At 54.7% G+C, this 26,945-nt stretch overlaps 1 protein-coding gene across 1 annotated transcript in view; it reads right to left on the reverse strand.

The window, feature by feature from the left end:
• Positions 1-899: 899 nt before the first annotated feature.
• The window catches only part of Ppfia4 (PTPRF interacting protein alpha 4), a 44,210-nt gene continuing 18,164 nt past the window's right edge, over positions 900-26,945 (reverse strand). Inside the window, exons 10-28 of the mRNA XM_051203936.1 lie at positions 25,569-25,652; positions 25,210-25,341; positions 24,226-24,317; positions 23,216-23,324; positions 21,872-22,083; positions 20,586-20,826; positions 20,175-20,210; positions 19,832-19,965; positions 19,418-19,581; positions 16,606-16,699; positions 16,068-16,149; positions 15,553-15,753; positions 15,092-15,154; positions 12,930-13,105; positions 8,133-8,230; positions 7,043-7,218; positions 3,990-4,058; positions 1,819-1,996; positions 900-1,355 (exon numbers count right to left, since the gene is read on the reverse strand). Of these exons, the coding sequence (XP_051059893.1) occupies positions 1,306-1,355; positions 1,819-1,996; positions 3,990-4,058; positions 7,043-7,218; positions 8,133-8,230; positions 12,930-13,105; positions 15,092-15,154; positions 15,553-15,753; positions 16,068-16,149; positions 16,606-16,699; positions 19,418-19,581; positions 19,832-19,965; positions 20,175-20,210; positions 20,586-20,826; positions 21,872-22,083; positions 23,216-23,324; positions 24,226-24,317; positions 25,210-25,341; positions 25,569-25,652 (2,391 nt within the window). The 3' untranslated portion in view covers positions 900-1,305. The remainder of the gene's footprint in view (positions 1,356-1,818; positions 1,997-3,989; positions 4,059-7,042; positions 7,219-8,132; positions 8,231-12,929; positions 13,106-15,091; positions 15,155-15,552; positions 15,754-16,067; positions 16,150-16,605; positions 16,700-19,417; positions 19,582-19,831; positions 19,966-20,174; positions 20,211-20,585; positions 20,827-21,871; positions 22,084-23,215; positions 23,325-24,225; positions 24,318-25,209; positions 25,342-25,568; positions 25,653-26,945) is intronic.

Raw genomic sequence — 26,945 nt, forward strand, 5'->3', positions numbered from 1 at the left:
TGGACAAGCTTTCCTCTACCTGACAGCAACCCAAAGCTCCAAGCCCCTTTCGGACAGGCAGTTCTGGCTCAGTTCTCGGCCGGCCAGCCTAGGCCCTGTTCAGAATCCCAGTGCATGAGAAGGCAAACCAGCCACTCTGCTCCCCTACAGGATGGCACCTACTGCCTGTCTCCAGCAAACACAACCCAGGCACTTCTTCCCCGCCCCCCCATGAAGTGGTAGGTTCTATCAACCCACCCTGATAGGAGGTCCTGAGCTTCCTAAGGCTAAGGAATGGGTCTGGAAGAGGAGGTGATTGACATTCCTCAGAAATCTGTCCTGCCCACAGCATGCTGCCAGGAAAAGCAACTAAAACGGTGGAGCGGGCCCCAAAAGAACCCTAAAGGAGGACTAGACTGCAAGGGGACACTGCCTCAACCCACCTCGGACATGATTCACCAGGGGACCCCGCCCCCTTCAGAGCAGAGTCAGCAGTTTATAACGTTTGCACTCAGTCTGGGGCTGGGGCGGGGAGAGCATTGCCACTGCCCTTAGGTAGTAAGGCCATCCAGCTCTCCCTAGATACCTGACTGTAGCTCCTACTGAGTAAGGAGCTGAAGACTTTCCCTCACCTTGGGCCCAAAGCTCTGGGGTTCGCTTCTCCCACGTATTTGGGGTTCTGCATCACCTCGGGCTCAGAGTTTCTACCTCGGTCTTCCTCAGTTCCCTTCCTGGCTCATCCTGGAGGCGCTCGGGTATTCTACATCCCTCATCGCCCCTAAGCAAGACTTGGAGGCAGGAGCTACAGACACTGGTGACGGGTGTGGGGGAAGACGGGGTGATACTATGAAACCACTCAGATCATCCGGCACGGCCAGAGTGGAGGGGGTCAGAAGGCCAATTAGTCCAAGCAGGACAGAGTCCGAAATGGCCTTTTATTGGAAGGGCCATCTCAGTCCTTGGCCTGGGATTGTGAGCCTGATGAACCCGAGTCCAGACCAAACTAGGTCCAGACGAGGGAAGGTGGCGGCACACGCAGCAGCTGCACTCAGCATTGCCCTTCCAACAGAATCCCAAGCACCAACAACCTGGGTGCCGCCACACACAGGAGACCTTGGCCACATCCACCAGACACTTCCAAAACAGGGCACGAAGTAGGACTCGGAGAGTGGGATGCCAAGGGGGTGGGTGAGCATATTTTCAGGTCCCGGGCAACTGGAAAGTCACAGAGGAGAGACTGGGAGCCAAGGGAGAAAGTGAACGAGCAGGAGGAGTCAGGGCCGGCTGAGCCTGCGAAACCAGGACACCCACCCTGGGGAGCCGTGGCTAGTCCCGGAAGGCGGAGAGCATGTGTCCGTAGAGATAGTGCGAGTGAGCTAAGAGAGAAGAGAGAAACGGGCTCTGTAAGTGGACCTGGCTCCCGGGCATGCAGCGGGTAGGTGCGGCATGCGGCCAACCAAGCGCGAAGCGAAGCGGGAAGGGCAAGCCGGGCGGGCGGTGCTGCAGCGAGGATGCGGCGGCGGCGGGGCGGGGCCGGGGCGGAGGCAAGGCGGGCGAGTGCAGCCATGGCCAGGCCCACTTACCCCGAGCCGGGGGCACACCCCCGTCATACCCGGGGCGGGAGGGTGGGGGGTCAGCAGGAGTAGGTCCGGACGGTGGAGGGCTCCAGTCTCTGCGCCCCCGCCGTCCCGGCTGGCAGCGGCGGGAGAACACACAGAGCGCGGGTTAGTGCGCGCCCCACCGCAGCAGAGTTAGTGCAGCGCAGCCTCGGCCTCGCCCCTGTCCAGCCCGCTCGGCCCCAGGCTGCGGGAGGGAGACGGCGGCCAGCCGCGCACTCACCTTCCGGCATGATCTTCTTGGGCGGGGCGGGTGGGGGCTGCAGCGGGCCCAGCGTGGACACGCGGAAGCCCACCGGGAGGGTCTCTGCCGAGGTGCCCAGCATGCCACCACTGTGGTGATCCCGCGGCCTGAAGCGTTTCCTCCAGGAAGGTGCTCGGCGGAACACCTTCTCTTCCCCCTGCACCAAGGGGCACATTGGAGTTGCCGCTGGTCCCTGACTAACTCTCTAGCCCTGTGAGATGAATGCGGGCTGAAGGGGATGAGCACTAGAGGTCTCTCACTGGGGTCAAGGAGCTGCCTCCTATCAGGTCCGGTCCACCGGTCAACTCCATTCCTGTACCCACCCCAACCTTCCCAGACTGAGGAGGGGGAGCCCTCTGCTTTTTTTCCAAAGTACTTCTCTTTCCAGGCCTCCTAGGGGAAGTCACTGGTCAGCCCCAGCACAGCCCTCCTGTCCTTCTGGGGCCTCGATAAAGATACTACCCAGGTTGCTGGGAAACTCTGCCAGGGATCGTGACTTTTGGGTTGCCATTCTTGGTCCGGCCACATTACTAGCAACATGACCTCTCGGGGCTTCAGTTTTCTAATCTGTAAAACGGGAAAGTCCACCATCGGCCTCACTTCATTGGCTACCCACTCTGGTGGGACCAGAACACACAGACATCGATGGGTCAGACCAATGGCCAGAGACACACTCCTACTGGGAGGGGGGAGGGTAGGGACCAACATCGTCTGCCAATGCCAATTGAGTCTCCTAAATCACTTTGTCTGCAGGTGGGCACTCAGAGCCACAAGTCCACAGGATGCCTCACTGTAAGGTGGCCTGTGCGTGGCCACCTACCCACCCTTAGGAGTCCCGGCTCACTGCCCCATAGCCAAGCCACACCTTCCTCCTCTGTGTTTTCAGGACTGCTCAGACCCCATGGTATGGGTAGAGTGAGCAGGAACAGGGCCACTGGCCCCTGTTTTTGCCTCAGTGGCTCCTCCCATCTCTAGTCCCTTGGGATGTGTAATCTGTGCCCTTGGAATGACAAATGCTGTAAATCACTTTTAAACCTCTGTCGTAAGACCTGTCCCAAAAGCATTTTACATGCATTTGCAACATTGTTGCTTTCTCCTCAGCCCCCTCCCTTGCTCCCAGCAGGCCCTTCGTTTTCTCATGCCTCCTTTCTCTCTAAGGTGTCCTATGCTTTGTGGAAGAAAACACATGGGGTTTTTGTTGTTCCTCCAAAGAATGTGTTCCCGGTCCCGAGTGGTGTCTGGGAACCCTGTCTACCTCAGTAACTTAAATGAACGGATAGCTGGAGTCCCGTCCCTTAATTTAGCAAGATCTGAAGATGGAGAACCTAAAAATAAATGTGGAGGGGTGGGGGCGCGCATGCCACGGTACGTCTGTGGAAGTTGGAGAACACTGTGGGACTGGTCGTCTCTCTCTGCCTCCAGTGGGTCCCTGAGATCAAACCCCAGTCGTCTGCTTGTACACAAGAGCTCTTCTTGCTGTACCTTCTGTGGGTCCTTTTTAAAACTTGCTTAAAGCTCAGTCAGGTAAGGCAGACTGACTGGAAAGGTCAAGGAAGGACAGGTGACAGGGAAACAGGTCAAGAGGAGGAGGAAGCATTGGCAGAGCCAGCGGAGTCTTCCCTGAGCCCAGAGGGAGGAGAGGCTACAGGGGATGCGGGGTCCAGAGGGAGGAGAGGCTACAGGGGATGCGGGGTCCAGAGGGAGGAGAGGCTACAGGGGATGCAGAGTAACCACCACCCCGGGAGCAGATAGCAGGGCTGTCCTCGGCTTTTCTCAGCAGAGCTCCTGTCTTCCAACAACACACAACTGGAGGGCAGGCTGCGATCTCACCCAGCAGGGAGAGGTGGAGGGGACTCTAACACAACCACCCCAAAGATATGGCCTCTGGGGACGACCTTTGACCCTGCGTGGTTGACAGGGCTGAGCCTTGAGGTGGAAGATGCCAGAAGTATAACACAAATGATTTTCAGAGAGGCTTCCCCACAGAGTACTGATGCTCAACGCCATGCCGCCCCATCCCTTACCATCCCCCATCCCTGCTGGCTCTCCTCCCTTAGGCCACTGCTCATCAGCCCTGAGGTAGGAGATGTGAACCTGGATCCAACCAGCCTACAATGACCAAGGCTCTAAATTCATATCCAGGTACTTACGTCATCCAACTTCCTGTCTGTGCCCAAGGCCAACAGGTTATTGAATTCTCTCTCCATCACTTGACGGGCCTAAAACCCACAGGGCAAGAGGAAAGGGAGAGAGGCTCTAGTTAATATTTATGGTATCTTTCTTTTCTAAAATTTACATTAATTCAGTTTTTGTTGTTATACATTAGTGTGTGTGTGTGTGTGTGTGTGTGTGTGTGTGTGTGTAGGGGTTAGTTCACCTAACCCTTTAGAAACCTCACACATCTTCCTGAGGCTACTGCTTCAAGCAAATCACTAAGAGTGTCCTGCTAAAAGTCAAACTGTTAAACTTAGGATTCCTTCATATGGGACAAATTAGGGGTAGCTGTCATTTTAAAAACAGGGTTACAGAACACATGAATAGACAGGCTTTGTATATTGGAAAAACTATCTTCACTAACAGGACTCACAGAAAGAGGACATGAAGTTGGGAGGGAGACGGAATGGAGGCAGTAGTAGGAGTTGGAGGGAGGTAACAGTAGACAAAGACGATAAAACGAATTGTACAAATACACTCAACTTTCTATGAAGAGATACAAATTATATTTTTAAAGCCTGCATTTTGTCTCTAAGGGAAAATCGTGGCTGATTACCTTTTGGTGAGAGCAGGAGGAAGAGAAATAAGCGTGCACGCCGTGGGTGAGCGAAACTTTCTAGGAGTAAATGAACTCATCTGACAGCGTGCACATTCCAAACTCAAACTAAAAGGATTCCCCATTGTGGATAGTGGGGGCCCTGAGCCACGCGTGTAACACACAGGCACTTTTCTAGACCTCCTCAAAACTAACTCATTAAGGAAAGTATCAGAGTGGGAGGAAAGATAGAACAGAAGTTAACAGCTCTTGCAGAGGACTCAGGTTCAGTTCCCAGCACACACATCAGGCAGCTGTAACTTCAGTTCCAGGGAACCAGAAGCCCTCTGCTGGCCTCTGCAACACCTGCATGAATATGGTACATATACATACATACATACATACATACATACATACTCACATGCACGCACACACGCACGCACGCGCGCACACACACACATAAAATAAAAAAATCAATCAAAAGAAAAAGAAACAGGGAGGTTTTCAAAACTTTCTGTCACCAGGTATTTTCAACCACTGTCCATAAAGGATCCCACACGGTATCAGATAAATAGGTCAGGTGGAGATGCCTTGAATCCAAGGGAGGCAGAGACAGGTGGATCTCTGAGTTCAAAGCCAGCCTGGTCTACAGATCGAGTTCCAGGACAGCCAGGGCTACACAGAGAAACCCTGTCTCAAAAAACCAAAGAAAAAGAAGAGGAGAGGAGGAGGAAGAGGGAGGAAGGTGGAGGAGAAGCGAAGAGGAAACATGCATCCTGAGACAGGAAATGGGAAAGGTGTCCTGAATGCTTCTCCCAGCCCCTGGCATCCATATTTCCAGAGAGTCTAGAATGTTATGGTTGAGGTTCCTCTCTCCAAACTCTGCTGCATCTCAGAAAGCCTGCCAAATGATGAGCCCTCCCCCAGAGATGCTCAAGGTCACTCCCACAGGGTATTTAAACTGCCCCCAGAAAACAGATGGGTGGGGTTTTGGTCTCTCTTTCCTGTCTCCTCTCTGGGGGGCGTGGAAGGCCACCGGGGAGTGCCGTATCTATTAAACGTGGGCTTTTTTTCTAATTCAGTTTGATTTGGTCTGATTTGGATTGTTGCATCAGTGGAGAGGCTTATCAGAGAAAGCCCATTTCTGGGGGGGGGGGGGCAGAAATATCAAGCACAGGATTCTATCAGGATACTACTTGTCAGAGTGGAAGCGGTATGCCTTACAAATGACCAGAAAGGAAGTGTTGTAACATTTCAAATATCTCCTAGGTAGTGAGAGGTTAAAAAAATGTGTATCATATCAACTGGGCAGGCAGGAAACCTGCAAATGAAGTTAGAGGTGGACAAGAGTAGATAAATTGCATTTGGAAGAAAACCAAACTTTTACTAGAAAAGAAAGCTTCCATGTTACGCGTTTTTGACTGGTCAGTAGGGGTCAGAACAGACAGTCTACAAACACATTGACCCCAAGGCCAATGCTGTCCAGAACCAAGAGACAACACAACCCCACCCTCTCTCAAGCCAAAAAGTGTCTGCTCCCAGAATAGCCGGCACAGCTAGCGGCTGAATTTCAAAAGCAATCTGACAGCTGCAAACAGTTCAGACAAGGGCAGCTAAAATGATCAGGGGCAGCAGCTAGTCTACACCAGGGAAGGCTAAAAGAATTAAGACCATTCTGTCTGGAGAGACAAAGGCTTGGGCCCAGAGGCATATAATCAGTGTTTATGAAATTCACAGTTCTTACAAAAGGGGAGAACCGGTCACATACAAACATCCCCCATCACACTAAACTGTAAGGAAGAGGCAGAACTTTCCCCAAGGGGAGCCCAGCAGAGGCATATTTAGGACAACTAAAATCAGGAAGCACTTTAGAAGTCATCACCCACAGGAAGTTAGAAGGGCCAAAAATATAAATAGGGTCAAGAGAATTGGGGTATATTCCTAGGTACAAGTTATAATAATAATTATGAAATGTAATGGAAGTAGATGTCTAATCTTTTAAGCTGCTGACAGGAAGAGGAAGCCCTGGTATGGAGTGTCTCTGGGCTGCGCCCACCGGTATATTTGGTCCGCTGCAGCCTAGAGGCCCAGGAGCAGACCCTTGCGGTAGCAGATCCTCACAGAAGATACAGGCTCTACGGTCCCTGCGGGGCCCAGGGCTTCTTCTTCCCTATGAAAAGCTGGGTCAGAGAAGCAACTTAAAGAAAAGCAAAGTCCCAAGAGTCAGCAATGAAAGAGGCTTGGGAAGAGCTGGAGTGACCTACAGCCACGTGGCGACAAGAAAAATATCAAATATCTGCATGTGAAAGACACACATTTCCTACGGAGCTTTGGAGATGTGCCAGGACCACTCAGAGGTCTGAGAACACTGCACCCTCTTGGGACAGACCAGCACACACGCCTGCACCCCGCATGCACAGCAGTTAGGTGCATGCGGACTGACTGAAAGGCTACCTGGGTGTTCTGTGTGGGGATCTGCAGAACCAAGGCCAGGGTGTTGTGATCAAAATTCTCATCCAGGGCCAGCAGAGCACCGTGCACGCCACTCTCATGTAGATTTCCGGCATAGTCCCTTAGCCCAATAGACTGGACCCAGTGAACGACCTGGTCATTGGTCCAGACCAGCACATCTGCAGGGCAGAGGAAGAAATGGACAAAAAGCAAACACGGCTGGACCACGCTCTTCTGGCTACAGAAGGAGGTCCCTACACGTAGAACCCCAGTTACCCGGCTTTCTAGCTCCTCCTCCATCCCTAACTTCCCACATCTTTCTGTCTCCTCCATGACATCTGGGCCCTTGAGGGTCAGCTCCACCACACTGCGTCTCTGCCAACCACACACTTTTCTTCCTGGAGTCCCAGAATGGGTCATTCCCCCGTGCCAGGCAAAAGTGACCTTATTCTTTCTACTTTCAGAGTCCTCTTTCCCAGCCAACTGTCCGCTCCCCAACAGGTCACCAATTTCTATAAGCACATCAGTCTACAGCACCATCCCAGGGATCACACCAGTCTACAGCACCATCCCAGGGATCACACCAGTCTACAGCACCATCCCAGGGATCACACCAGTCTACAGCACCATCCCAGGGGTCACACCAGTCTACAGCACCATCCCAGGGGTCACACCAGTCTACAGCACCATCCCAGGACTCACACCAGTCTACAGCACCATCCCAGGACTCACACCAGTCTACAGCACCATCCCAGGGGTCACACCAGTCTACAGCACCATCCCAGGGATCACACCAGTCTACAGCACCATCCCAGAGTCACACCAGTCTACAGCACCATCCCAGAGTCACACCAGTCTACAGCACCATCCCAGGGGTCACACCAGTCTACAGCACCATCCCAGGAGTCACACCAGTCTACAGCACCATCCCAGAGTCACACCAGTCTACAGCACCATCCCAGGGGTCATATCAGTCTGGCAGGTAGCCGCTGTCTGAGGGAAGTGGAATCCCACCTGAGTGGACATGGAATATGTCTATGGGCTGGGGTTGTATTGACCTCTCAGATCCCAGTCTTCAGCCAGACCAGCTTACCCCTGATCTCATGCTGGCTCTCCTCACGCCTCTTCTCCAGCTCCTTCCGGTCATAATTCAGTCTCTTCAGACACATGATGCCATACTGAAGACTGGTTCTGTGGGCACACAGCACCTCAGTCAGGGTTTTGGCATGGCCACATTCTGCCCACATGGCCCCCCCATCCTGTACCAGCCATAGAAGGCGCACACCCATTGCACCCTGGCCTCCTCAGGCCCTGCTGCCAGGGCTGGTGCCTGATCTGAGGTTACTTCCAGCTCCTGTTGCTTACGCCCCCCCCCCCCCTTCAGGCAGGAAGGGCCTGTGAAGGTTAGTCTTGATGGTCACCTTGGTTAGGATATGCCACCTAGCCTAGTAGATTAGTCAAATGCATCTCTGGGTGTGTCTTCAAGGGCATCTCCAGAGGTGACTAGAGGGGGTGATGAGACTCATCCTGAATCTGGCAGCTCCATCCCACAGGCTGGGAACCAGACGGAATAAAAGGGTAGACGGGGACGGCCTAAGAGCCGAGACAGTCTCTCTGCCTCCCCCTTCACAGTGGGCTTTGCATGACACTAGTGTGTCCCTTCCTTGCAGGCACTGGAATGGTAAAGACTACCTACCACTCACAGTCAAAGGAGATCTAAGATACCCCTTCATACTGCCATCTCAGTCCCAAAGATGTTCCCGTACCTGTGCCGCAGCCACACTAAGACCCGGGTCCTCCCTCACACGCAGCAGACCTCTGAGGCCGGGGTGCTGTCTGCCCAGAACATCCCACCCTTTCTAAAGGTTCACTCTTTCTTCACCCTTAAGGCTCAGTCCAACTCAGTAGTCTCCTAAGGTAGACTCACACTACGCCATCACCACCCCACCCCACACTCACACACTAACGTGGTCCATCCCCCCCCCCCAGCTCCTTAACTGTCTTGTCTTGCCAAGTACACTTCATGAGGTCAGGGCACTGCTTAACTTCCTGGTCATAAATCTCTAGAACGCCATAGGTGCGCTGTAAGTGCTTAAGGACGGAGTGAAACATTTTACATCGCTTGCTTACTAACGATAGCAAAGGAGCAGCAGGACATAATAAGCAGTGAGTAGACAGTATGTCAGGCAGGGAACCTTGGGTTAGAAGGACCCCCGCAGCCATTAATCTGAGCTCCCCCGAATCTAGGACTCACCCACCCTACAGCACTTTCAAAATGTGAACCCCTCCAGTGATGGGCAGCTCATCACACTGGGGCAATGTGTGGACCACTGCTTCACGCTTTTCGCTCTCTGGGTTTTCCTTCCCACGGGGCAACAGAACAGAGGCCCATCCCTACCGCAAGCACTTTTGAGATTAAATTATACAGTGCTCCTGCAGCTCTTCCACTAGAATGCTCATGGCTCCAGTGACACGTCGCTAGGCAGCCTGTATTCAGTGTGTGAGCTGCCGTCTCAAGCTCTGGGTGACTCTGAAGAGACATGAGCACATACCGCCCACGATGGGAAATGCCCCTGACATTAAGTCTCACTGTAATCCTTTTCACAGTTCCTGTGACTTCTGTTGGACGGACGACACAGCAAAACCATAAAGCCCTTACAGTTGGGTCCAGGCAGGTTTGAACGCCAGCTCTGCCGCACCCTTCCCAAGGCCACCGGGCATCTGTAAGATGGAACCCTACCTCTCTCTCAGGGTCGTGGGGGGGGGCGCTAAGAGTCACCATGACAACCCCGGGGACTTGAAACAGGACCACTATTAGGAAGGTGGGTGTGGCCCCACTCAGTAGTCTACCCCGGTCCTAGAAGCACTGGGTGAGAGGTCAAAAGATGAGGGCATCGGTTTCACCTGGCCAAGCGAGCAGGCAGAAACAAATTCTCCATGATTTGCTGCCTCTGCTGGTAGGGTAAGACCTAAGTGTTCCTTTGTCATAAAAATAACAACTTACGTGAAGGTCTCCAAAAGTGACTTTGTGGCTACAAGCCACTCAAGAGGCTGAGGCAAGAGGGCCGCAAGTTCGAGGCCAGACAACTCGGTGAGACCCTGTCTGAAAATACAAAAGAAGGGCAGGAAGGCCGGGCACAGTGGCGTGTGCCTATCATCCCTCCGCCTAGAAATGGGAGCAGGAGGGTTGCAAACTCAGGGCCACCCCCGGCCACACGGAAAGTTTCAGGCTATCCTGAACCACACAGCATCCCTGTTTCAAAGGCTGGGAGGGGTGGCTTGGGGTAAAGCTCAGCGTTAGATGAGATGCCTGACTGCCGGTGTAGAGACCCAAGTGCTGCAACAAAGGAATACGATCCAGACCCAAGAACATGCTTTCAGGCCAGGCGTGAGGGCCCACGCCTGTAATCCCAAAATCTGGAGGATGAGACAGGGGCGCTATGATTTGGAGGCCACCATGAGCTGCAGAGTGAGTCTTTGTCCCCAAACTCCAATAGGAGGAGAGGAGAAGGAGGAAGAGGAGGAAGAGGAGGAGGAGGAGAAGAAGAGAGAACATGCTATTGGAATGTCAAGTGCAGTAAACCATAGCTTTTGACACCTCGGAAACCTGAAGCACCGAGCAGCTGCTCTATGGCCCCACAGCAGGCTGGCTCTCCCCCCACTCCTCACACTGGGGCTATGGGAGGACTCCCACTGTCCTGGCAAGACTGGGGGGCCTTCTCCAGCAGTGCAGGCACGCGTCAGACCAGCACAGGAGCAACACATCTCCTGCCTATCAATCACACTGGAGGAGACAGGTGCAGCGGGGCCTGGCAGCCTCCCAGGCAAAGACAAAAGACTCCCTTCTCCCTTTCAGCGAGGGGGGACGGACGGGCAGAGAAGACACAGCTTCCCTGCAGCCCTCACAAGTCGCTGTGGGGTCAGAAAGGCTAAGGGGCCTGGGACTGAACTTGAGTCCTCGGACTTAGCTCCAGCTGCGCTCTGCTGTCATCCCTAAGCGGCTGCTCCTCCTATGCCTCAGTCTCCCCATCCAGGAAGAGGTTAACCAGATCCTGTCCAGATTTAAACCTCTGTGGCGTGTCCTGAAGGAACGAGAAAAGTCACAAAAACTAGAAAAGTCTGACTACCAACCTGAGGCAAAGCCTTGGATTAAGTAGCAAGCGGGCTACAAGAAGCTGGGCAAGAACTTCTAATGCAGTCAGCTCTTAGAGCCGCCCCCCCCCCTCACTCCGCAGGCTGGCAGGGAGCAGGCTGTGATACTGGCTGTTGCTCATGAGCTGCCTGGGAAGCAGGCTGTCCGGGATACAGTGTGGCCCCGGAACTTCCCATCTTTTCAAGAGAAGCCAGGATTCCAGACACTTAGATAGAAGTTACTGTTAAAACAATGGCAGCTGAGCCTGGAGAGGTGGCTCAGTGGTTAAGAGCGCTGGCCACTCTTTCAGAGGACCCAGGTTCAATTCCCAGCACGCACATGGTGACTCACAATGGTCTGATGCCCTCTTCTGGCCTCTACAGGCATTAGGGACACATATGGTTCACAGACAGAGACATGCAGGTAAAACACCCATACACATAAGATAATAGTGTAATAAAAACTAAAACTAAATTGATGATTTTTAAAAAAAAAAACAAAACAAAACAGAATATATGGGCCAAACAAAAATGTCCCTAGGTCAAATTCTGCTCACAGGCTGCCAGCTTGGGACCTTCACCGTGACAGGTTTGGACCGGTCTTTTCAGTCAAAAGACAAGGATTAAGTGGCACCGCATGAAGGGACACGGGTCCCAAAGCTGAGGGACCCCACCGGTGATGCATAAGTGCAGCCGGCGAGTCCGTGGCCCCTGTGACGGTGCGCTGGTCCCTCCTGAGTTTGGACACTTGGTCTCCAGATGGCGGCACTGGTTGGAAATGGCACGGAGCTCTTAGGAGGCAAAGCCTCATGGGGTGAGACAATCCGTGGGGTGCTTTTGAAGGATTACAGCCTGACCTCACTCCCTGTTCTCTCTCTCTCTCTCTCTGCTTCCGGGGTGCAACGTGGTATGATCAGCTAGCTTCCTGCTAGCCTCCCCTGGCTGCTGCCATGTCTTGTCCTACCAAGCCGAAATAAATCCTTTCTCCATTAAGTTGTTTGGTCAAGGCATTTTTTTTTTTTTTAAATCACAGAAGCTGTAGAGAAACTAATACAGATGCTTATTATTGGTTATCAGTGTGAGGGTATCTATAATTGTCTAAAGCGTGAGCCTCGGGGCTCTGTGAGGAATTATCTAGATCGGATTATCGTCTAGCCTGTGTTTAAGGGATTATCTTGCTCAGGTTAATTGAGGTATGAAGGGCCTCCCTGCATCGTTCCCTGGGCTGGGTCCCAGGCTTTCGGGATACAGAAGGGAAAGAGCAGCATCAGCATCCAGCTCCCTCTCCTCTCTGACTGCTGCCTCACATCCCTGATGTCTTCACGTCTCCATCATGACGGACTGCGCCCTGGAGCTGTGAACCTAAATAAGCCCTTCCCTCCCCGAGTTCCTTCTGACACAGCCTAGGGGAAATACGGTTCCTAAGTTCAGGGCCAGATTCACTGCAGGCTTTCTTGGGTAACACAGAGAAGTCAGCAAGCCCAAAGAGAAGCAAGGGATTCAGAGTGAGAGGAAACCCTCAGAGATGACGCTAATGGGAAAATGGCTTGTGTCCTGGGGGGGGTTAAAGGTGACAGGGTCAAACCCACAAACTGCAGAATGGGGCAAGAACACGGGGGAGCTTCTTAACAGGGAAACCTACTATTAAGCAGAACAGGCCCTAGAAGGAGACAAGGGGCCCCTCCACTTCTGAAGACAGAGCCCCAGGGTTTGGGGAGAGGCCACACCAAGGAGGCGACGCTGGCCCCAGCTAGCTCACCGGTGAAAACTGTCCACCATCTTGAGGTGGACCCGAAGGTCCTTCTTGGTGAGGTGGTCCAGCATCCGTGCGTCCACCAGGCACTCCATGAAGTAACTACGGTACTGAGGGAGCCCCAGGCTGGGCAGCCACTCATTTCCAATCCATTCGTGATTCATGTCTCCATAGGCCAGGGTCTGGGGCATGAGAAGGGAGAGGGCATGGTGGGGAGGTAGTGTCAACAGACATGGGGTGGCGTATGGGAGCGACGCCAATCCACCCCCTACCTGTGAGGAGGGGCAAGCTGCTCAGCAATACTTCAGCTTACTTTCGCTAAGGGACTGGTAGTGGGTGGGAAGTCTCAGGATCTCAAAGTGGCCGGGTTCTGTTCTGGTATCAACTGTCTACTCGAGTGAACAAGAGCAAGGAGCAGAAAAAAATAGAGTCCTTCCTGTCACCTCTGCCTGTGCTGTGCTGTGTGGGGAACGCGCCTCCCCTATCTCAACTAGTCTCAAGCCTGCTGAGGAAGAGGAGATGCCGGGTTACAGAGGACCTGCAAACGATGACAGCCTGGCTCTGGGGAACGGCTAGCGCTACACTCCAGGGCCTGAGTAAATGTTAGCTGAAGACGAGGAACAGCAGCCTGTGCCCCGTCACTCCGGGAATTCGTTCTCACAACGCCTGCACTATGTGACGACATTGCCTCTGGATGAGAAGCCACGGGGCCTCCTTGGCCACTCAGCTTTGGAAAGGTTCCGTTTCGATAGCGTCCCTCTAACCACCCTGTACAAAGGGAGCTATCCTCCATGGTCAGAGCTGGCACAGCCTCTGCCCTTTCCCCTGCAACCCATTCCACGTGGCCCTTCCCACACAAGGCTGCTATACTCTTTCTACCATTCTTCTACTCCCAGAAACAAGGCTTTACAATGATCAGAATATATGTTCGCTTGGTGTGTGTGTGTGTGTGTGTGTGTGTTTTGTTGGGTTTTTGGTTTTTTGATTTCTCAAATTCCACAAAGCCATCGGGATCAGCATTTTTCACTTTGCGTTACATCTCTGATGCCTTTAGTGTTGGATCATGAGACTATGCTGTCGCCGGCCACCGTGGCCGGGGAGTGCAAGCATGGCTGTCCCGCCTCGTTCCCCGCCACAGTAACGACCATCCCACACTGTCCTGTATTTGTCAACACTGTCCTTCTATTCCATTAAACTGTCCCTTAATGTTATCCCTTCACTCGTGTGGAAGGGTTAGGAGGGCAGATCTTGTAGGTGCTAACTAAATACGTGCTCACGAGCTAAGTGAGCGAAAGGCTCCTTCGCCGGGGCGTCCTTTGGCCGGATAAGGAATGGAAGAAAACTGTATGACTCTAAGTTTCATTGTTCATGAAAAGAGCGTCAAACTGTGCAGGGTCTGGCAAGCTGGGGGGCCCGGCCCTCCAGTGCTCCTCACCTGCCGTCCTAGGAGAACAAGAAGGGGATGGAAAAGGAGTTCGGGGGTGGGGAGAGAAGGAACTCCACGATTGACAAGGGCCTGCACACGCTGGACTGGGCCAGCTGTGCCATTCAGAGCCTGGTGGAGGGATGCCGCCCCAGCCTTCTGAGAGCAATTCTGATGGGGGGGGGGGTCTTACCTGGGCCCAGCTGCCCTCCGCACTATCCTAGCAGGAGCCAATGCCGCATGTCAGGGGAGACACGAAAGTCAAGAACCCTGGAGCCTCCGCTCAGGCCCCCCCAAAAGACGGGGAGAGACACCCCCGCAGCCTCTGAGTGACCAGGGTAAGCTTGTTGAGAAAGCTGGTACACACACGCATGTTTGTGGTGAGCGTAACAAACTGGTGTGGCAAAAAACATGCTTCCACGGTTCCCAGGCTTGAGGGGCAAGATGCCAGCCACCCCCACCCCAGCAAGGGCCAAGCCAAGGACAGGGAGCTGTGACTCAGGCCCACAACGGGGTGGAGCCCCCTGCGGTCCAAAGCTGTCAAGGGTCTTATGAGCCCTGGAACAGAGTCTCCAGTGTACACAGCACTGATTCCCAATCTCATCTTGCCCTCCCACAACCCTGCACTCTATGAACATCATCAGGGATGCCAGGTCTCTGCCAGTCCCTCTGGCTCCCCACACTCTCCCCCCCCCCCTTGATCTGCATGGCTGTCGCTAGTCCTTGGGCCACGAGGCAGACTCACTGTTTTGGTAGATGTTGACAGGGTTTCCATCTCTTCATGGGTCACCCAGACATTCCCTGAAGACTGCAAGAGGAAAGGAAAGAGCTCTGGTCCTGGATGTGCCCTACCCCCACCCTAAGATCCCCAGCGGAAGGATCTAAGAACCACCTCTCCCTCCCCCCTCCACCCACGGGTCCAGCCCATAGCTCCCCACAGTCCAGTTCTAAGCAGCCCATCCTAGAAACCATCCAGAGATCTGCAATTATTGTCGGGTAGGCATGGAGTCGTGGAGCCTACAGGTGGCCGGTGGGAGGCAGGGATCCTCCCAGAATGGACACTGGACTCTCCTGAAGACCAGGGAGAGTCCTCTGTGAGGATGGGTAGTTAATTAAGAGCTCAATGTCCCCCTCCTCCTGCAGACCAATGGGAGAGCGTATCAACCCTGTGCCACGACCTTTGTGAAGGCAAAGGAGGCTACTCACAGTCCTGGAGGTAGGCGGGGCTGAGGGGCTAGTCAACGACACCATCTCCTGGATGGCCAAGCGGAGCTTGAGCCGGTGCAGGGCATTGCTGATGCCGATTTCCCGCTGGATCTCCGTGTCTGACAGGGCGGACATGATGGCACCACTTTTGACATTGGCCCGGCAGGCTGCCACGTACCAGGCAGGCATCCCTACCCAGAGCTGCAGACACAGACCATACTCGCTGTCACTTGGGTGGTTAGACTGACGCCTCGGTTAATTTGTCCCCTTTTTCTCGGCGCGGCATATACGTGTTGATCTGGGAGAACGCTCTGATAAAGTTATAGGACCATCATGCCTGCTGTTCGGGAGTCCTTATCTTACCAAACAAAGGTGCAGAGCAAAACCCAAGAGCAGACACAAGAGACTTAAGTTCAGAGAGGACTGTCCTGACGTGGGTAGGGGTGGGGACCAACAGACCTACCTCACATGGTCTTCCCTCCAGATCCCAGAGCATCTCCCCTGCCCAGCCTCACCTCCAGCCAGGAGACCACCGTGGGGCCATCCCATTGAGCAAAGGGCATTCCTTTCCGGCGAGCATCTTCAAGCAGCTGGTGTCTTGGGAGAGGAACGACAGGCTCACTAGTCTCTCTCTCTCTCTCTCTCTCCCTCCCCCAGGCTGACTCCTGGGGGGGGACCACTCCAGGCTGGGCCAAGAGCTGGCATTTGTACTTCCCCAGTCCCCGCCCTTGACTTCTTCGGCTCTATGCCTGAAGCAATATGAAACTTGGAAGTGGTCCAGGGACACCCTCTATCCCACAGTGCTCTCGCACCTCACACACACTGACTTAGCCATCTCCATGTGCCCTGCAAGAGATCACTCTCCAACAGCCCGCTCGCTTCCTGTTCCCTAGGATCAACCTAAGCCCCTCAGCTCAGGACGGCTCAGACGTGCCCACATGGACCGAGCCTTGCTGGGCTCTGCCTGTCTGAGCTCAGTCTATGACAAAGCATGGGCAGGGGAGGGGCTGGGGGCATGGGTCACCCTGGTAGCACCTGGCCTGGGGCTCTTACTTCTTCCTCAGTCTCCGGTCCTTTTCTGCCTGGGTCCCCAACTTGGCAGGAGCTAATGGTTCCTGCAGACTGAGCTCGGAGTCTGTGAGCAGAACTGGAAAGGAAGACATGGGCGTGTTGGTGGCCATTAGCTTCTGCCTTGGCCTGGACCAAGAAAGCAGCAGCAGCAGATACCTCCTCAGCACAGAGCGCCCCAACCAAATCAGAAGGGTTCCCATTTATTCCCAGGGATGTCATCCCAGGCAGCCCCGAAGTGACACCAGTTGGTTTATCCCCGGGGGATCCTTAGTCCTAGGAGTGTTCTCCAGAGTGACAGGCCAGAGTTGTCCCACTCTAGAACCCTAGACAGAGCCCCTGACTTCTCTAAGCCAGGCTGTGAAGCACATACTGGGCAAATATGAATAGACATGGACAAGAATTCAGAAATAAGTACCCTGACGTGATAAAGAAGCTCGTGGGCAATATCTCTAGCTGCACTCATTGCACACCCCTCCCCCCTCCCTCTCTCCCTCTCTCTCCTTCCCTTTCTCTCTGTCTCTCTCTCTCCCTCTCTCTGTCTGTCTCTGCGCCTGCCCCCACATACATTCATTTCACAACAGCCTCAGTCTATGTGCACTCACTGCACGCATGCGCACGCACGCACACACACACACACACACACACACACACACACCCTCTCTGGGTGTGCCATTACACACACACACACATACCCTCTCTGGGTGTGCCGTTGCACACACACACCCTCTCTGGGTGTACCGTTATACACACACACACCCTCTCTGGGTGTGCCGTTGCACACACACACACACACCCTCTCTGGGTGTACCGTTACACACACACACACCCTCTCTGGGTGTGTTGTTGCGTGCACACACACACCCTCTCTGGGTGTGCCATTACACACACACACACCCTCTCTGGGTGTGCCGTTACACACACACACACACCCTCTCTGGGTGTGCCGTTGTGCACACCATCCTCTTTCACCTGGTACATTCACTTGCACAGACTACAAAGGGAAACACTCTTCACTCTCTCCCACTGATGATCTCCCAGATTCATGATGGGACCCTGGAGAATTCCTGAGACAGGGCATTGTCATTGAAGTCACTGTAGACCTGGCCACTCTTGTTCACATGGCAACAGATGTGGAGAATGCAGAAACTACTTTGTGACACTGACAAACTTGGGTGTCAGGACTGTGGGAGGAGCAAGAAATCGCACAAGTTCCCAGGACATGCCTCTGCCACCAAGCAGACCTTCCTGAGGCTGGCTCCACACACCTGTCCTGCCTGCTTTGCCTTACTCCCAGGCTGAGACTCTCACTCCAGAGCAGAGATGCCCACCCCATCCCCCAATCCTCCTCTTCACTCAGATAGCTGTGCTCTGATTCACGTCTTCCCTGGGATATGAAGTCAGGGAAGGGCCCTTCCTTCTGAGTCGTCAATGTTCTCACTGCTCTGAGGGACCTCTCAGTCTCTTCTTACCAGGGGCTGGGCTGGGCTGGCCATGCGTTCCTCTGCCCCCTCTTTCCACCCCTCCCTCCTCTACTCAAGCAGACAGAGGCACACACAGCCCTCCCCCAGTCTTTCCCTCCTCAAGCTGCACCCTCTCCCAGTGTCCCCTTCTTGTCTTAGCTCAGTTCTGTAAATGCACAGGCTTCAGCTCCAGAGCTGCCCAGGGAAGAAAACCTGTCCTCGTCCCCAGAACCTCCACAGCTACGCTGGGTCCTGAAGCACCTGGGCCATCTCCATTTCACAGTGTTCTGGAACAATCTCCTTGCTTTCCCCTTCTTAACAGCTGCCAGGCTCCCTGAAGAGCTATGGCGCCATCCCCTCGCACTGTGCTGAACTGGGGTGATTCAATGAGTGAACAAATGACTGGGGATGGTGGGAAGAAGAGGAAGGAGAAAGGGGAGACATGGAGGAAGGGAAGGGGGCAGCAAACATTTGCCGTGTGCCTTCCGCATGCCAAGAGTGGCCAAAGCTTTGCACCGCCACAAGATGACAATAGAGTCGCTCCTGCACAGCCACCTTCTCCAGGAAGAAGGCTACTAGATGAGAGAATCTGCAATCCCAGCACTCAGGATGCAGAAGCAGGAGGATTGCCACGAGTTTAAGGCCAACCTGGGCTACAGAGCAAATATCAGGCCAATCAAGGCTACATAGCAAGGTTCTCTCTCTCTCTGTGTGTGTGTGTTTGTGTGTGTGTGCCTTTCTCACACACAGGTATACAAACAAACAACAACAAAAAACACTTAAGTTATAATTAGAACCCAGCCTGGTAGCTCAGGCCTAAAATCCCAGCTATTGAGAAACTGAGGCTCGGGATATAGCTCAATGGTAGAGCACTTGTCTACTATGGAGGAGGCCCTGAATTCAATCCCTTGTAAGGAGACAAACAACACAGATTGCATACTGAATCCTGTGAAAACCAGACAGGCTTAGACATAAGATCTAGAGGGCACCCAACTCTTAGGAGCTAGGACAGTTGCCCTGCAGGTCCTATAAGGCACATCAGAGAAGCTCCAGAGTAGAAACATCTGCAGGGACCCAATTCTCACTCGATACAGACTCCCCACTGTGGCATGCCAGGTCAGTGGCCACCAGCCACTGCCGGGCACTTTTAGGCACAGGAGAGCCACCACCTCATGAGGTGACCCGGCCCAGCACAGCTCTACGAAAGCTGTTGGTGTTCGGTCCACACCCATAAGCCTGAGACAGGCAAACAAGGCTGGACAGAAGCAGACCCTCCCTCTCACTGCGGATGCCCCAGTGGCCGCCCAGCCCTCTGCTGTGAAGGGGGCAGAGACCATGGCCTGTGGCATCCCGACTCAGCTGGATCAGCCTGCCCTTCTCCTTCTTCCCGAACAGGCGGCCAATGGAAGACTTGATGCCCTTGCGCTTGGCACCCTTGTGCAGCGAGTCCAGGCTGCTGTTGCTGCTGCTGGGGTTGCTGTCTTGACCCTCCAAGGCGCTGCAGTGTGTGACAGGCAGGGGTGAGCGGGTAAGAAGAAATACACTTCGGTTACAGTATGAGAGACGGAAGCTAGAGTTCCGGAAGGGGTGGGGTGGGGATGAGGGGGCGTGACCAAAGCAGGTGACCAGGGGAGATGTGGGGACAGCCACACCTGATGGCCTCCCGAAGAGAAGCACCTGTGGCAGGCGAGGTGCAGCCCCTCAGAGACTGTGGGACACAGACCGGAATTGCAGCCTGACCCGCTTACCTCTTGCCTTCTTCTTGACTCAGGGCTGAGTGGCCAAGCTTCTCCAGCCGCAGCGTCCTGGGTGAGGAAGGAGGAGAAGTCTCACATTTTATGGTGGCTTTATCCTCTCGGTTCTCTTCCCGAGACACTGGTGACTGAACAGACAGTGGGGTTGTCAGGGGGTAGAGGGAGAGAGCTGGGGCCTGCCTACCCAGCCCAGACAAGGCAGAGAGGGTCAGAGAAGCGGAGAGGCCCTGTGGCCTCACAAGGTCAGCTCAGACCCCAGGGCTGGGGGGCAAAAGCCCAGAGGGAAGGGCCTGGAGGCCGGTAACCCGCTAGAACCTGGGTACCAGGAAGCACTCACCAGCAGCTTCCTCCTATGTTTTCTTAGGTCGCTGGGCTGAAAAAGACAAAGAGGAAAGGGCGAGCCTGCTTAGGTTGACAGCAGAGGAGTCATGGACTCACACCAGCCTGGAAAAAGTACCACGGCAAACGGAGAACCTGGAAAGATAAATCACGGCTCCCTCTGAAGAAGAGGGGGCAGCTGGACAATGGGCATGGCTCTAGCCTTCTGTGATCATCCAAGAGAGGGAGCAGGGAGGACTTACAGACCCTTTCCTACCCAGAAAGGCATGCTGGCCACCTAGTGTGTCACGTCACATCACACCACGCCAAGGGAAAAGGATGCCAGACGGATGGAGAGAGACCGGGCCTCCCATGGAAACTCCCCAGCGTAAGCAAGCCTAGGGCCCTCCCAGCCGGTGCACAGACTCACCAGGGTCATGACCCCCATGCGGTCCAGATCCTGAGCAGCACTCCGGGAAGTGAGCTTGGGTGTGGAGTGGCCACTGAGAGGAGGAGAGGCACTGGCCAGGGACAGGGCGGTCAGAGAGGTGGGGATAGAGCCGCGCTTGCGCAGCTGCGTCAAGTTGAGAGCCTCCATGCTGCCGCTGGTCACACGGGTCTCAATTTCCTCAGCACGCAGCTCGGTGGACTCTTTCTCCTCCTGGATCATCCTGCAGGGCAGCAACCCAGACCTGGACATTAGCCCAGAAGAGCAAGCAGGAGGCAGCTCTAACCACCCTAGCACCAAAGGTGGGCGGGCGATGCCTCCAGGCACCACGCTCGCTCCCAGCTGAGCAGAAACAACTCCTGGGAGGGAGGCATTGTGCAGTGAACTATAAACCGTCTCATCTCGGGGTCCCTGACCTGCACTAGCCCAGGAGAGACCCTGAGCAGGGGCTTTGCTCTCTTGTATCTCAGTTTCTCAACAGACACCACTACTGGGCTCACTGTTGTCAGGGGGGACCAAACAGAGCTTTTTATTTATTTATTTATTTATTTATTTCAACTGATGCCATCCCCTATGAGAAACGAGGGACATGCCCTCTCTCTGAGAGAACACCTTTCCTACTGTGAAGCTGTTTAGATGGTTGTGATAATGAATGGCAGCTGTCCCTAAGTTTTACCCTGCAGGGTTGAACACTGGGGCTCTTGTGTTGGCCCGTGTGGCTTGGTGCTGACTTCTCCGATTTGAAAGTCTGACCTCATCAGCCTGCCACCTTCACCTTGCTGCGTGACTGGCTGACGTAAATACGTGCACTAAGGAGGCAGGGTAAGGCCCTGGCTCCGTTTCTATCTGAAGTCTCCTTAGGGATGAAAGGCTTGGCACTGGCTGGGAGTTCCTGGCTGAGCCTGGATTCTGCTTCGTCCGCTTGACATGTGGCTTTGAACAAACCCCCCTCAGCTGGCCATAACATCGGCAAAGCTCCCACCCTTAGCTGGCTCTGTCACAGTCAAGCTGGACACCAGGAGCACAGACAGTTCCGTCTTCCCAGGTCCAGCCACTCCCGGCCTGGAGAGGAGAGATGTCACCTAGAATCATCTGTAGCCTTGCCCCTCTGGAGTCAGAATTAGTCCAAACCCTCGCCTGGTGCCACAGAGCGTCCTTGGATTGTGGTCCTAAGCTGCGAGATGGGGCAGGAGCCAATACTTACACTGTGTGCCCCACACCAAGGGCCCGTCCTCCCAGGCACTCTGGAAGCTTCACCCCTACCCTACCTGATCTCCTGGTTGATGGCGTCCAGCTGCTCCTGCAGCATCATGGCCAGGGTCTGGGCATCAGAGTGGCCACCAGGTGAGATGACATCAACTTGAGTGCCCACCAAGGCCCCAGGTTCGTCCTCATCCACATCAGAGATCTCAGGGTCACTGTCAAAGGAAGGGGTGGTGGCGGTGGCCAACACCCCTGGCAATGGTGCTGTCTTCCAGTCCTTGGCAAACAAGGGGAGCCGCAATAAGATCCCTGGGTAGATGGGCAGTAGGACCCTGCCTACTTCATCCCATGGCATCGCTATCTCTGGAAGCCATCAGAAAATGTGGGCTATTGACAAATGGGCCAGAGAAGGGCTCTAACACACTCCCTGTGACCCAAGGCCCCAGTGTCCCCCTTGGAGTTATGCTCTAACTGCTGCCCCTTTGCATAGAGCCCCCGGGTATTGCTGTGTTCTTGTAAACAGCAGACTAAAGTCATGAGAGGTAGAAAAGAAGCCTTCAGACTGAGATCAGACTTGCCTGCCTCCCTGCCTGCCTCCCTGCCTGCCTACATGTCTGCCTGCCTGCCTGCCTACATGTCTTGCTTTTTCTTTTATTCTCTTTCCTTCCTTCCTTCCTTCCTTCCTTCCTTCCTTTCAGTGGGGGCTTTGCCATGTTGCCCCAAATGGCTCACAATCCTCCTGCCTCAGGCTTCCAAGCATAGTAACACACCTATGCATCAAGCTCAGAGGTGAAGATAAGTCTCCTCTCCGTCCATACCGTCCAGAGCCCTGGAACACAGGACTAACAACGGGGGGGGGGGGGCTCTTCTGCTCTTTATCTCACTCACTGCCCACCCCCCCATCTCCCTGAGGGCAACTCAGAAACTGGCAGCTGCTCCGCGGGTGCCGTCCCCCCCCCCCCAGCCAGTAAATCTGCCATCTCCCCCTTCTCTCCACTATAAGCCATGATTTTGTTCCAGGAAGCCTGCTAATTCCATTTTAGCCCTGCAAGCCCCTCTTGGCCACCAGAAATGAACAGTGCACACCCAGGCACACGCACACATGCTGTTATGGGGCCTCAGGGACCACTGGCCCCCTCTACCACCCCTACCTCTTGCCCACCAGGAGGCTGAGGCGGGGGGGGGGGGTGGCAGCTGTCACAGCTGACGAGAGCCCTGACTCCAAAGCTGCAGCTGTCATTGACAAGGGAGAAGGTTGGGCAAGGCTTCGCACCACACGCCAGTCGTCTTGTGTAACTGGAGCCAGACACGCAGCCGAACTAACCCTGATTCCCCAGGGAGACCCCCCCCCCCGCCACACACACACACACACACACACACACACACACACACACACACACACACCTTACCTTGACAGAATCTTCCCTCAGCATTGTATAGGGCCTATGCAGGCCCGAGGGAGCATGTGAGGCTGCACTCAGGGAGAACCGCACATCTGACGCGCTGCCCACGCGTGACCTTGAGGGACAGGGGGGGAAAGGCAAGCCCTGAAGGCGATGGCCCCAACATACACTTAGAGGGCCCGACGACCGGGGGATGGCCATAGAGGGACAAGGTTCCACTTATGCTCTGGAGCTCAGGGGTCACACTGACCCAGTGGTCCATTTTGCATAAGCAGAGTCTTCTCCTGACAAGAAGTGGATTAGGGTGCTTTCAAAAATCTCAGTTCCCTGTCAGCGTGACATTTGAGGAGCCCAGGCTTTGCGACAGCGTCCATGTAGGAGGGCTCTTGGCCTGGGGGACAAAGAGGAGTCCCAAAGCTCTAAGGGCCTTTAACTCTGGAGGTCTTTGCTTCCTGGTTTTCTCTCTAGCAGCTCTCTCCAGGCTTCCTGATGATCTGAACTGAACACCTGGCTAAACTTCAACCCAGATGTGTCATCCGCATCCCCAGAAAGCTTTGGAGAAACTTGAAGCCACATCGCAGGTACGGGCTGGAGAGTCTCTCCTGGCTGTCCCGCGTGTAAAATCCAGGCACGAGCGTCTAGGGTCGCAGGATCAGTGTCTGGGTTATCTAGAGGCCTCCCCTGTGTGCTCACACTCTGTCTTCTCAGCTCAGAACCCCTGATGGAGCGCACTGCAGACCCTTCGAGGGTGTGCCCTCTGGCAAGGAGCCAGGAGGCACCGCCTACAGCCAGGGCTGAGGAGAGCCATTGACTCCTTGCCTTTCAGCGCCCCCTAGAGGACATGTGCTCCCCTCCCTAAGTGCCCACCGGAGCTGAAGCATTGGCTCTGAGCCCGTTCCCCATCCTGAGTAGACGGGAGACCCTAAGGTCCTGGGCAGTGTCTTGGCGAGGGAACTCCTTTCTCAGGGTCCATCCGGGGCCATAACCCAGCTTGCTCTGAGTGCCCACTCTAGTACCTGGAGTGGATACCATCCACGAACGGCCCCCCTCGGCCCTTCAGCTGGTCCACCTCTTGGCGCAGCTTCTCAATCTCTTCGGACAGGCGGCCCTGTGCCAGGCAGAGCCAGGGTAGGATGGGGCCAGGGAGGGGCAGAGAGGATAGAGTGAAAAGTCAGAGGGAGCCAGAGGACAACGGTGTCGGGGACAGCAGGAGAATGCACGCCAAGTCCAAACCAAGGCGAGAGGTGTGACTGGAAAGGGGCAGAATGGGGCCCCGCCCAGGGAAGAGTCCCACAGCCCTCAACACCAGAGAAGAGCAAGGCAAAAGAAGAGGTGGACCAGGCTGTAGTGGCACACGTGGCTAAGGACAGTGGCTGCCATTCCCGGCAGATAGGACCTTTTCCTTACAGACACCAGATCCTTCAGGGGGCCCAGAGCCTGGGCCAACGCCATGGCCTAGGTCCAAGGCCTCCATTTCTCTAGCCTCTGCATGGATACATGTAGTCTACAGCTAGCTGCTGTGTTGGGCAACATGTAGGATGGCAAAATGTATGCATGAATTAAGGGAAGCCAGCACAGGGCAGCTGCATGTCCACCAGGCCCCGCCTGGGTGCTCCCACGCATGGGGGCAGGGCCAGACAGCACGTGGGCGGCTTGTGGGGGGGCAGCTTGTGGTGGCGCGGCTCTTCTATGTCAAGCTCTCCAACTCCTGGACCAACGTGTTCTGAGGGAGAGCAGCTGTGAGCTTGGGGCCCTGCTCAGGTGTCTTCCTCTCCCAGCCCACCTCTCCAGGACAGCATGGCTCTCCCCGGCCAGGGATGCTCCTGCTTCCCCCAGCCGAGGCCCAGGTGGCCTTAGACTCCCACCACCAACCACACACACCGAGCTGTCACACCTCAATCCCGTAGTCAGCTGGCCTGGCCTCCACATTGACTCAGCCCTTCCAGGCAGCCACGGCCTCATGCTCTCCCCATCTGCCCAGCCTCCCCAAGCCCCCTCACCTTCTCCTCCAGGGCGGCCATCCGCTCCTTGAGGTGAAGCTGCAGGCGCTCGTTGGACTCGCTAAGCAGTCGGTCCACAGTGTCTGACAGCCTCTTGTTGTGGTCTTCGTTCATCTTCTCCCGCTGACGCACCTGCACAGCCCGCCCACCTCAGACTGTCACCACCCTCCTCCAGAACCATCCATTTCTGCCCGGGTTCTGTCCCCAGGTCTACCCTTTGGGACTCCTCCCTAACTGAAAGCCCCCTCCTGTCCCTATGCGAGCTCTTCCCCGCCCTGACCCTTCTTCTGGCGCCCTCCACAGACCGCCGCCGGGTAAGCCCGCCCTGGAGGAGGCCAGGATGACTGAGGCGCCCTTACCCTCGCCAGCTCCTGGTTCTTCTCGTCCAGCTGCCCTTCCAGCTGCCGCAGATGTTCCTCAATGTTGCCATGGCGCTCCTCAGCCTAGGTGCAGGGACAGTCAGCCATCTTGGAGATCTCTGTTCCTTCTGCTCAGGCCCCATAAGCCTCATACCCTGGTGTCAAGGTGGTCTTGGGGATCAGGGTCTCGGGCGCTACGGAAACCGAGCTCTAGCCTATCATCTTGCAGAACTGTTGCCTCCTCTTCCCATTTCCTTCCTGCTCAGAGCTAACCTTAAAACTTATGCCCACCGGATCTTTTCAGGGTCTAAAGGAAGTACAGTAAGGACTCCATAATGCTAACCTCACTGTGGCTATTACCTTTATTACCAAACAGGCCCGGGTGGGAGGTTCTTCCTTCCTGGCTATCATCACCAGAGATGGAGACCCTGCCGTGTCTGTTGACGAGGTACCCAGGGCTCTGCATCCCTCACAGCCAGGAAACCCTCTCTTGGACACTTCAATCACTCCAGCCCATCCCTTCTTGTCCGTTTTTGCTCAGCACACACAACTACTGTAACTTAAACCTAGTCCCTACTCTAGGTCTGGAAAGGCCATGGTGACTACCCTAGCCAACCCCACCATCACAGAGGTCAGGAAACCGAGGCCCAGCTAGGGAGAGGTTAACTCTTCTCCGATCACAGAGCCAGTCCGTGGCAGGATCAGATGTGGCCCCGGGTTTTCTGAGGCCCAGCCAAGGCTGGGAGTCCAGTCCTTGGAGCAGCCATCTGCCACACTAGAAATCTCTAACTTCAGGCTCTGGGACAAGTGCTCATGATCAAGGTTCCTTCTTCCCCGGGGGTTTTGAGGTAGCTACAGCTGTCACACATTAGTGCCACACCTCCAAAGCATCCCACCAATTAAGACTCCTAAATTCTTTGGTGACACTATTACATGTTTAGGTCCATGCATTTCCTTTGCTTTCCCAGAATCCACTGGGTTCTAGCCTGCACACCTCTCAGGGACCATTCCTTCACAAAGGTACCTCTCCATTAGGTAAAATTATATCCACCTTTGATTCACTCTAAAGCTACCAGAGATGACCTCTGTGTCTAGAATGCCTCAATTCTTCGATCTCTTACAAAGGGGAAAAAAAAAATGCGCTGCGAGGTGGTAGTGGCACACATCTTTAATCCCAGCACTCATGAAGCAGAGGCAGGCGGATCTCTGTGAGTCCGAGGCCAGCCTGGTCTACAGAGTGAGTTCCAGGACAGTCAGGGCTACACAGAGAAACCCTGTCTCAAAAACAAAACAAAAAAAGCAGGGTGGTGGTGGTTCTGCCATGAGAGGTAATGAGGACGAGGGTTACTCTTCCTTCCAACTGAGAAACACAAGGTA

The sequence above is a fragment of the Phodopus roborovskii genome, unplaced genomic scaffold, assembly GCF_943737965.1.
Source record: "Phodopus roborovskii unplaced genomic scaffold, PHOROB, whole genome shotgun sequence".
NCBI classification, from domain to species: Eukaryota; Metazoa; Chordata; class Mammalia; order Rodentia; family Cricetidae; genus Phodopus; species Phodopus roborovskii.